The 11,468-nt window shown below is 39.0% G+C and overlaps 1 protein-coding gene across 1 annotated transcript; it reads left to right on the top strand.

Annotated features, from left to right (window-relative positions):
* The first annotated feature begins 4,430 nt into the window (after positions 1-4,430).
* Positions 4,431-5,183, top strand: LOC142168801 (uncharacterized). The gene is made up of 2 exons (XM_075229955.1): positions 4,431-4,736; positions 5,154-5,183. Exons 1-2 carry the CDS (start codon positions 4,431-4,433, stop codon positions 5,181-5,183), a joined length of 336 nt encoding a protein of 111 aa, XP_075086056.1.
* Positions 5,184-11,468: the final 6,285 nt, after the last annotated feature.

Below are 11,468 nucleotides of genomic sequence, written 5' to 3'. Positions count from 1 at the left end.
TCTTGTAGTGGAGAAATTTCCAATGAATCTCGCGATGGGAGGTCAGGTACACCAAATAACTTTGATTTACAAAGTTTGGTACTAACTTTGCAGAAATAGTTGAAAGAGCAGAATGATCGCATAGAATAAATACCCGGCGTACCTCCCGTGATAAAAGGAGTAGATATTGATAAATATTCACAATAGCCCTGGAAGCCAAGTGCAGCTTCTCTGCCAATTTCTAAAAAGTTTAAAATGCCTGATATTCCAAAATATGATAGAACAACCGACCCTCAAGATCACGTAACTACGTTTACAATAGGCGTGAAGGTCAATAATTTAACCAAGCAGGAAATTAAATCAGTTTTGGTTAAAAAGCTTGGTGAAACACTCACGAAAGGGGGTGGTATTCTCTTTTACCTCAAAACTCTATTGATTCTTTTGCTGAGCTTGCAGATTCATTCATCAAAGCACATCCGGGAGCTTAGAAGGTTGAAAAAAGGATGAAAGACATCTTTATGGTAAAACAAGGAGATATTGAATTACTCAGGGAATCAGTGGATAGATTCCAATGGGAGAGGATGATGCTACCACTAGTACCTGACAATTGGGTAGCTATGGCATTTGTGAGCAATTTAAATGAGAAAAGTTCAGAAGCTACGAGAAGACTGAAGGAAAGTTTGCGATAGTTTCCTGCAACAACATGGAATGATGTGTACAACAGGTACAACACGAAGCTTCAGATAGAAGAAGATACGGTTTCGCAGCCAAGGGTTGATGAAAGAGCAGGATCGAGACGTTCAGAATTTGAAAAAAGGTCCGGAAAAAATAGGTACGAACCTTACATGAGACCTGCATGGTGAGATTCATGGTCTAAACAGGAAAACATACGATCTGAATCCAGATCAAGGCAAAAAGATGCGGGTTCATCATTTAGATTCAGAAAGGAACGGGTTGCGCGAGGCAGTGATTCCAATACACATGCGAGGATTAGAGATTATAGTTTTAATGTTAGTACCTCCAATTTAGTAGCAGTTTTAAGAGGTATGGGAGATAAGGTGCGGTGTCCTAATGAAATGAGATCAAACCCGAGCAAAAGAAATCCACATTTCTGGTGTGAATTTCACAACGATCATGGCCATAGAACTACAGATTGTAGGTTATTACAAGGAGAAATTGAGCATTTGTTGAAGCAGGGTTACTTAACTGACTTGTTCAGCGAGAGAGGTAGGCAATCATATATAAAGAATAGACAAGAGCCTCCAAAACCCCCGTCTCCAAAGAGAACAGTCAATGTGATAAGTGGGGTAGATGAGGTCAATGGAGTGACATATACAGCTGCAAAAAAGATGTCAAAAGTCATGATCACTCCTGGAAAGCGAGTTCACCATGTTTTGGATGAAAACAATATAACATTTGATGATGCAGATGCAGATGACTTGTTAATTTCTCACAACGATGCGCTAGTAATATCTTGTACACGATACTAACGTTAAATGAGTTTTTATTGATCCAGGTAGCTCCATAAATATTATTCTGCTAAGGGTGGTGAATGAAATGCAAGCAAACGACAAGGTGGTACCAAAGGCATGATCTTTGTCTGGATTTGATAATTCAAGCGTTATCACAAAATGAGAAATAGTGCTTACCACATTTACAGAGGGAGTTATCAAGGATACAAAGTTCCAGGTGATAGATGATGACATGGCTTATAATATGATTCTAGGAAGACCATGGATTCATGATATGGATGTTGTACCGTCCATATTGCATCAAGTTATTAAATTTTATTCACAATGAGGGATTCGACAAATCCATGGAGATCAACAGGATTCTAAAAATATAAATTCAGTGGTGGTTACTAGCAAAACGAATGATGTTGCAGATGAGAAATAGCACCCACAAACTGAAAGAGGATCAATCATACCAAGCAGAAAAAAAGGAATCAAGGATCCTTAAAAATCAAGTGATCTAGTATGAGGTACAAAAACTTTTGAAAATTGGGTCAATACGAGAGGTAAAGTACCCATACTGGTTATCTAATAATGTGGTATTTCCAAAAAAAGGAAAATTGCGGGTTTGCGTAGATTATACTGATCTAAATAAAGTTTGTCCTAAAGATTTATTTTCTTTGCCGTATATAGATCAACTAATTGATTCTACCGCAGGTCATGAGCTTTTAAATTTTTTAGATGCATATTCAGGTTATAATCAAATAAAGATGGATCCTTTAGATGAAGAAAAAACTTCATTTATTACAGATAGTGGGACTTACTACTACAAAGCCATGCCATTTGGTCTAAAACACGCTGGAGCTACGTACCAAAGATTAGTGACTAAGATGTTCCAAGAATATCTGGGAAAGACTATGGAAGTCTATATTGATGATATGTTAGTCAAGTCAACACAAGCAGGGGGTCATTTTCAACACATGTCAAGTAATTTCGAAATTCTCAGTAAATATAATATGAAGCTAAATCTAGAAAAGTGTGCTTTTGGCGTGGCTTCAGTTAAGGTATTAGGTTTTCTTATTTCTAATAGAGGCATTGAAGTAGATCCTGCACAAATCAAAGCTATTGAGGAGATACCGGATGTACTCATAAATAAAAAAGAAGTGCATAGATTAAAAGGAAGGATAACATCCTTGGGGAGATTTATTTCAAAATCATCATAAAAGAATTTTAAATTCTTTTCAGTATGAGAAATCAAAACCAATTTAAGTGGAATGACGAATGACAACAAGCCCTCAAGGATCTAAAATCATATTTGTCAAATCTGCCCCTTCTAGCCAAATCGAAAGACGGAGAAAGGCTGCTCATTTATCTTGTCATATCGGAAATGGTGGTAAGCGCGTTGTTGGTATGAGAAGATAGAGGTGAACAATCTCCAATTTATTATGTTAGTAAATCTTTGTTAGATGGTGAGAATCGATATCCTTACTTAGAAAAACTTGCTTGAGCATTAATTATGGCATCTAGAAAATTGAGACCTTATTTTCAATGTCATCCTATCTGTGTAATAACTGCGTTTCCTCTAAGGAATATATTGCATAAACAAGAACTATTCAGTAGGTTAGCTAAATGGGCAATAGAACTCAGTGAATATGATATCATATATCATCCCAGAACTGCAATAAAATCGCAGGTTTTAGCAGACTTTGTAGCAGATTTCAGCACGAATTTAGTTCCTGAAGCAGAAAGGGAACTATAGGTATTTGCCAAATCTAATCTAGGGACTTGGATTCTATTTACCGATGGTGCCTCAAATATTAAAGGAGCGGGTCTAGGTATTGTACTAATTCCTCCTTCAGGGAAAATCATAAGACAAGCAATAAAATGTTATCCCATCACTAACAATGAAGCAGGGTACGAAGCTGTGATTTCAGGTTTGGAACTAGCACGAGAGTTTAGTATAGAATAAATTGTAATCAAAAGTGATTCACAACTAGTGGTTAACCAGATGCAGGGGACTTACATAGTAAAAAAGGTACGAATGCCACAATATTTAGAAAAGGCATGGGAATTAGTCAGACAATTTCAGTCGTGGAAGGTCGTACAAATACCCCGGGAGGAAAATGAAGAAGCAGATGCGTTAGCTAATCTCGTATCTGTTGTGGAAATAAAGAATGCAGAAAATACTATCGTAATACATTCATTTCTTTTGGCGCTCAACCAAAACAAGAATGAGGTAAATTTTAACAATTTGACTTGGGATTGGAGGAATGAATTTGTTAACTTTTTGCAGTACGGAATTTTGCCCGAAGACAAGAAGAAGTCTCAGTTACTTTGCCAAAAAGCCTCCCGGTATTGCTTGATTCGTGGAAACTTATACCGAAAGATGTTCGGAGGGCCTTTAGCACGGTGTCTCGGACCTTCGCAAATGGAATATGTGATGAGGGAATTACATGAGGGGCACCATGGCAATCACACCGGGGGAATATAGTTGGTAAAAACACTAATAAGAGCAAGATTTTATTGGCCAAAAATAGAAGAAGAGGCGGAAAACTTTGTAGCCAAGTGTGATAAGTGCCAACAATATGGAAATAACATGCATCGCCCAATAGAACTTTTACATTCAGTTATTTCGCCATGTCTTTTCATGAAATGGGGCATGGATATCGTAGGTTTGTTACCTCAATCTAAATGAAATGTACGGTTTCTATTAGTTTTGATAGATTAGTTTTCAAAATGGGTAGAAGCAGGAGCTTTTAAAGAGGTTCGAGAAAAGGAAGTCAGGGACTTTATTTGGCGAAATATTATTTGCCCGTTCGGAGTTCCAAAATAATCATGTGTGACAATGGCCCACAGTTCATAGGCACGAAAATCACAAAATTCTTTCAAAGTTGGCAGATTAAACGGATTACATCCGCACCTTACCATGAGTCAACAAACAAAGTTATTATTAATAACCTAAAGAAGAGATTAAAAGAATCAAAAGGCAAATGTCCAGAAATGTTACCAGGGGAATTGTGGGCTTATCGAACGACAGCAAAAACAAGCACAGGTGAGACTCCATTTTCACTTGTCTATGGCGCTGAAGCCTTAATCCTAGTAGAAATAGGTGAACCAAGTACGAGGTATACACATTCTACTAATGGGTTAAATGAAGAAGAGATGCGAATGAATTTGGATTTACTGGAAGAAAAGAGAGAAGCGACGCTGATAAGGATGGCGGCTCAAAAACATATGATTGAGAGATACTATAACAGGAAAGCCAATATGAGATACTTCAGGATTGGGGAATCCGTCCTCAAAAAGGTATTTCAATCAACAAAAGTGGCTATTGCGGAATAATTAAGTCCGAATTGGGAAGGCCCTTATAGAGTTCGAGGTATCACTAGAAAAGGAGCAAATGAGTTGGAAACCATGGATGGCAAGGTACTACAATTAAACTGGAATGTTGTTCATATGAAGAAATATTACTTTTAGATGAAGAAAGTACCCATGGACAGGTATCACTCAACTACATTTTATTTTGTTCTTTTGAATTTTACTAACAATTTTAGATGAGAGGCAAAAAGCTAGCCCATACCTAATGATGATATTAGACCCGAAAGACACGCGAAATACTAAATTATTCCCGGTCTAGGTTATAACCTTTCTGATGGAAAAAAGGGTTATGCAGTCATCATCTAAACATATATCTCCGAGTCTCGTTTATATTTTCCGTTTCAGGGAATGGACCCAAAGGAAGGAGTAATCTAGTGTTCGAGATTTCATACTTCAAAAATCTAATACGGGGGGGGGGGGGGGAGAGGAGGGTATGCATATAGAAGGAAGCAAAAAACCTGAATAAAAAACCTTGAAGTAACCTTGGAATAGTGTAAACTTGCGAAAAGGACACGAGATACGTTCCAAGTTCCTACAAGTTTAAGGTTAAGGCCAAAAATTAGTCACAGGATGTCACGACCCGAAATTCCCACCTTCGGGACCGTGATGGTATCTAATACTCACTTGCTAGGCAAGCCAACGTTAGAATAATATTAGCCATTTAAAACAATTTTAAAATAATTAATAACAAAGAAGAAAATGTGGAAGTAAGGTGTGAAATGTAGTGAATAATCCATAATAATAGCGATTTCTAAATACCATCCTAGAACTGGAGTCGCAAGTGCACGAGCTTCTAGAATAATACAAATAAAGGTCTGAATAAAATTCAACTTGTTTGAAATATAATACACAGCTGATATAATATAGAAGGGGACTTCAGAACTGCGAACGCTATGCAGTTATACCTCAAGTGTCCACTGGTAGCTGTATCCGGGAAAATCTACAGTACGCCGCTGGGACCAACTTCGAAATCTGCACAAGAAGTGCAGAGTACAGTATCAGTACAACCGACCCCATGTACTGGTAAGTGTCGAGCCTAACCTCGACGAAGTAGTGACGAGGCAATGATAAGACACGTATGTAAACAACCTGTACAAGTATATACCAATACAAAGTAACAATAATACAACAAATAACAATTTATAAATTGGGAGGGAACATGTGAAGGGGAAGGCTATAATAATTTCAGCAGGAGGAGTGTCACTTAGCAGCCAATTAATTTATCAACAATAAAATGAGTAAATGATAATATGAAAATGGAACGGCACCACGCTTCGTACTTTTACTCTCATTTGACACAGCATCACCCTTCGTGCTTTTACACTCATAAATGGAACGGCAACACCCTTCGTGCTCTTACACTCACAGATGGCATAGCAACACCCTTCGTGCTTTTACACTCACAAATGGCACGACAACACCCTTTGTGCTTTTACACTCTTCCTTACTATGAAAATAATAATATAAATTCGGAAGAGTATTGAAGTGCGGGGATATACACTTATCAATCAATTCAATACCAAAATACCGACTTCACCTTCCAAAATATTCAACATTAATTAAATGAATAATAATTTCACGAATAATGATCAAATAATCAATAATAAACTTAAGCAGGAATATCTTAATTAAATAGACAATAATTCACAATAAACAAATTCCACTCGCATGCTTTGACTCAACCACAACGCTTAAGTACTCGTCACCTCATATATACATTGTACCCGTACATTAAATCACGTAACAAATAGACAATAAAGTCCTACTCCCTCAAGTCAAGGTTAACCATGACACTTACCTCGCTTTGCAACCAAATTCAAGAATCCAATAAATCTTTGCCTCGCGAATTCATGTCCAAAATTCTCAAATCTAGTCATAAATAATTCAATATATTCAATACAAATCATAGGAATTAAGTCCATATGAATTTACTAATTTTCTCGATTAAAATCTGAAATTCATCTCAAAAATCAACAGTGGGGCCCACATCTTGAATCTCAGAAAAACTTACAAAATCCGAACACCCATTCCGAGATTAGTCCAACCATACAAAAATTATTAAATTCCGATGTCAAATGGACCTTCAAATCTAAATTTTTCGTTTTTGAAAAGTTTTACAAAAATTACAATTTCTTCCGTCTAAATCCGAAATAAATGATGAATATGGATTTATGAAATATAATCACTTTTGGTTATATAACACTTACCCAATTCAAAGTCAAGAAAAATCCCTTTGGAATCGCCAAAATTCGAGACTCAAAACTCAAAAATGAGTAAAAATGGCTAAAACCCGATTTTATGTATTCTGCCCAGCATTTTCGCATCTGCGTGCTATATTTTCGCACATGCGGCCTCGCATTTGCGAGACAAAGCTTGCATTTGTGGAGCAAGGTTGCCCAGCAGAGGACCGCAACTGCGGACCTTCACGTCGCAGGTGCGACTACGCAGAAGCGCGAAGGAAGCCGCAGAAGCGAGAACTCTGCATTTGCGGTCTCTCAGCCATAGAAGCGACCTCGCACCTGCGGCCAAAATTGCGCAGGTGCGACACACCAGAACCAGACCTGTAATATTTACAATGGTCTGAAACTCATCCGAAACTCACCCGAGCCCCTCGGGACCTCGTCTAATTATACCAACCAGACCCGTAACATAACACGGACTTACTCGGGGTCTCAAATCGGATCAAATAATATCGAAACTACAATTCACACCTCGATTCGAACTTTGGAGTTTCAAACTTTTCAATTTACAAAACTTCAGCCGAAACATGTTAAATGAATCCGGAATAACTTCAAATTTGGCACACAAGTCATAAATGACATAACGTAGCTATTTCAATTTTTGGAATCAGATTCCGACCCCGATATCAAAAAGTCAAATCTGTGGTCAAACTTTTGGAAATCTTTAGCCTTTAAATTAGTAGTTTCCGTTAAATGGTCATAACTTGAGCTAGGAACCTCCAAATTAAATTCCGGGCATGCGTCAAGTCCCAAATCACGATACGGATCTACCGGAACTGTCAAAACACTGATCTGGGTCCGTTTGCTCAAAATATTGACCAAAGTCAACTCAGTTGAGTTTTAAGACTCTATTTCATATTTTAATCCATTTTTTTACATAAAAACTTTTTGGAAAATTATACGGACTGTGCACGCAAGTCGAGGAGTGATAAATAGTGCTTTCCGAGTTCTTTGAACACAAAATTAATTATTTAATTTAAAAATAACCTTTTGGGTCATCACATTATCCACATCTAAAACAAATGTTACTCCGCATGTTCGACTCGGACTCCGAGGTAGATGCTTCTACCGGCTGACCTCTCCATTGTACCCGAACTAAAGAATAACTCTTAGACCTCAACTGTCGGACCTGTCGGGCTAGAATAGTTGCCGGCTCCTCCTCATAAGTCAAATCCTTGTCCAATTGGACTGAGATGAAATCTAACACATGGCACGGATCACCATGATATTTTCGGAGCATAAACACATGGAACACCGGATGAACTGCTGATAAATTAAGTGGTAGTGCAAGCCTATAGGCTACTTCACCCACCCTTTCAAGAATTTCGAAAGGTCCAATATACCTAGGGCTCAACTTGCCCTTATTTCCGAACCTCATTACACCTTTCATAGGTGAAACCCGGAGCAATATTCTTTCTCCAACCATGAATATAATATCACGAACTTTACGGTCGGCAGAATTCTTTTTGCCTAGATTGAGCTGTGCGAAGTCGATCCTGAATAACTTTGACTTTGTCCAAGGCATCCTGTACCAAATCGGTACCCAACAACCGAGCCTCTTCCGGTTCAAACCAGCCAACTGGCGAACGACACTGTTTTCCCTATAATGCCTCGTATGGAGCCATCTGAATGCTCGACTAGTAGATTTTATTATAAGCAAACTCCACAAGTGGCAAGAAGCATATCTTTCAATATCTGAATAGTGCTCTCTGACTGTCTGTCTGTCTGTGGATGAAATGTTGTACTCAACTCAACCCGCGTGCCTAATTCACGTTGTACAGCCCTCCAAAAGTGTGAGGTAATAGACACGGGCACACCGTTAAGGCGGACAATATCACGAATGTAAATTTCAGCTAACAACTCTGAAGAATAGGTAACTGCCATTGGAATGAAATATGCTGACTTGGTTAACCTGTCCACAATGACCCAACCACCAAGAACAAAATCAATAGTGATACGCTCCCACTTCCACTCAGGAATTTCTAACTTCTGAAGCAAACCACCAAGTCTATGATGCTCGTACTTAACTTGTTGACAATTCAGACACTGAGCCACAAATGCAACTATATCCTTCTTCATTCTCCTCCACCAATAATGTTGCCGCAAATCTTGATACATTTTGGCGACACCTGGATGAATAGAATAACTGGAACAGTGTGCCTCTTCATGAATTAATTCATGAAGCCCATCCATAATAGGCACGCAAATACGACCCTGCATTCGCAGAACTCCATCTTTCCCCACAACAACCTATTTGGAATCACCATGTCGCACTGTGTCCTTAAGGATAAGTAAATGAGGTTCATCATATTGCCGCCCTCTAATGCTCTAATATAAATAAGACCCAGCGATTGTGCAAGCTAAGACCCGACTGGGCTCCGATACATCTAACCTCACGAACTGATTAGCCAAAGTCTGGACATCTATAGCTAACGGTCTCTCACCAACCAAAATATAAGCAAGGTTTTCCATACTCACAGCCTTTCTACTCAAAGCATCGACCACCACATTAGCCTTTCTAGTGTGATACAAAATGGTGATATCATAATCTTTCAACAACTTCAATCATCTTCGTTACCTCAAATTGAGATCTTTTACCTGAAACGATAATGCATGCTATGATGATCAGTAAATACATCACACGAGACACTGTAAAGGTAATGTCTCCAAATCTTCAAAGCGTGGATAATGGCTGCCAATTCTAAGTCATGAATAGGATAATTCTTCTCATGAACTTTCAACTGCCGCGACGTATATGCAATCACCCTTCCATCTTGCATCAATACTGCACCAAGCCCAACGCAAGATGCATCACAATACACAGTATTAGATCCTTAACATGTGGGTAATACCAACATTGGCGTTGTAGTCAAAGTAGTCTTGAGCTTCTGAAAGCTCAACTCACACCCATCTGACCATCCGAATGGAACACTCTGGGTCAGTATGGTCAATGGGCTTGCTATAGATGAAAACCCCTTCACGAACCGACGATAATAATCTGCCAAACCCTGGAAACTCCAGATCTCTGTAACTGAAGTAGGTCTAGGCCAATTCTGAACAGCCCCAATCTTCTTAGGATCCACTTTTATGTCTTCTGCCAATAAAACATGCCCCAAAAATGCAACTGGGTCTAACCAAAATTCACATTTTGAAAATTTGGCATATAACTGATTATTCTTCAAAGTCTGAAGCACACTCCGAAGATGTTGCTCATTCTCCTCTCGACTGCTGGAGTAAATCAAGATATCATCAATGAATACAGCCCCAAAAGAATCCAAATAGGGTTTGAACACCCGATTCATCAAATCCATAAATGTTGCTGGGGCATTTGTCAACCCAAATGACATCACTAGGAATTCATAATGCCTATACCAAGTCCAAAAAGCTGTCTTAGGGACATAAGATGCCCTAATCTTCAACTGATGGTATCCAGACCTCAAGTCGATCTTTGAAAATACCTTGGCACCCTGAAGTTGATCGAATAAGCCATCAATTCTTGGCAATGGATACTTGTTCTTGATAGTAGCCTTGTTCAACTTCCGATAATCTATATACATTCGTATTGAACCATCTTTCTTCTTTATAAATAGTACTGGTGCACCCCAGGGTGAGACACTAGGTCTAATGAATCCCTGATCAAGTAAGTCTTGTAACTACTCCTTCAATTCTTTCAACTCTGGCAGGGCCATACGGTATGGTGGGATAGAAATAGGCTGAGTGCCCGGAGCTAAATCAACTCTGGCAAGGCCATACGGTCGGGTGGCATTCCCGGCAAATTCACAGGAAATACTTCTGGAAATTCACGAACAACTGGTACTGAGTCCATAGAAGGAACAACCGCTCTGGGATCACGAATATAAGCCAAATAGGCTAGATACCCTTTCTCGACCATACGTCGAGCCTTCATATAAGAAATAACCCTGCTGGTTGAATGACCAAGAGTTCATTTCCACTCTAATCGAGGTAACCCCGGCATGGCTAGGGTCACCATCTTGGCATGCCAATCCAATATAGCATGATAAGGTGACAGCCAATACATTCCCAAGATGACAACAAAATCTACCATATCAAGAAGTAGAAGATCCACACTAGTCTCAAGACTCCCAATAGTAACCACACACGAATGATAGACATGATTTACCATGATAGAATCTACAACCGGAGTGGACACACACACAGGAGCAGTTAGAGAATCACGAGGAATCACCAGATATGAAGCAAAATAAGAGGACACATAGGAATAAGTAGATCTTGGATCAAATAGAACTGAAGCATCTCTATGAAAAACTGGAACAATACCTGTAATAATGGCATCAGATGACTCGGCCTCTGGCCTAGCTGGAAAAGCATAAAATTAGGGCTGGGCCCCACCACTCTAAACTGCATCCCTGGGATGGCCTCTAACTGGCTGGACTCCACC

This window comes from Nicotiana tabacum, chromosome 14 (genome assembly GCF_000715075.1).
Source record: "Nicotiana tabacum cultivar K326 chromosome 14, ASM71507v2, whole genome shotgun sequence".
NCBI classification, from domain to species: Eukaryota; Viridiplantae; Streptophyta; class Magnoliopsida; order Solanales; family Solanaceae; genus Nicotiana; species Nicotiana tabacum.
Note: the sequence above shows the minus strand (reverse complement) of the source record. Positions and strands in the feature narration are given on the sequence as shown.

Bases quoted from the DNA above. Each gene is read 5' to 3' on its own strand.
- LOC142168801 (XM_075229955.1), top strand. From the start codon at position 4,431: ATGTTACCAGGGGAATTGTGGGCTTATCGAACGACAGCAAAAACAAGC. The intron at 4,737-5,153 runs GTATTTCAATCA...TTTCCGTTTCAG, and splicing joins GGGAATCCGTCCTCAAAAAG to GGAATGGACCCAAAGGAAGG.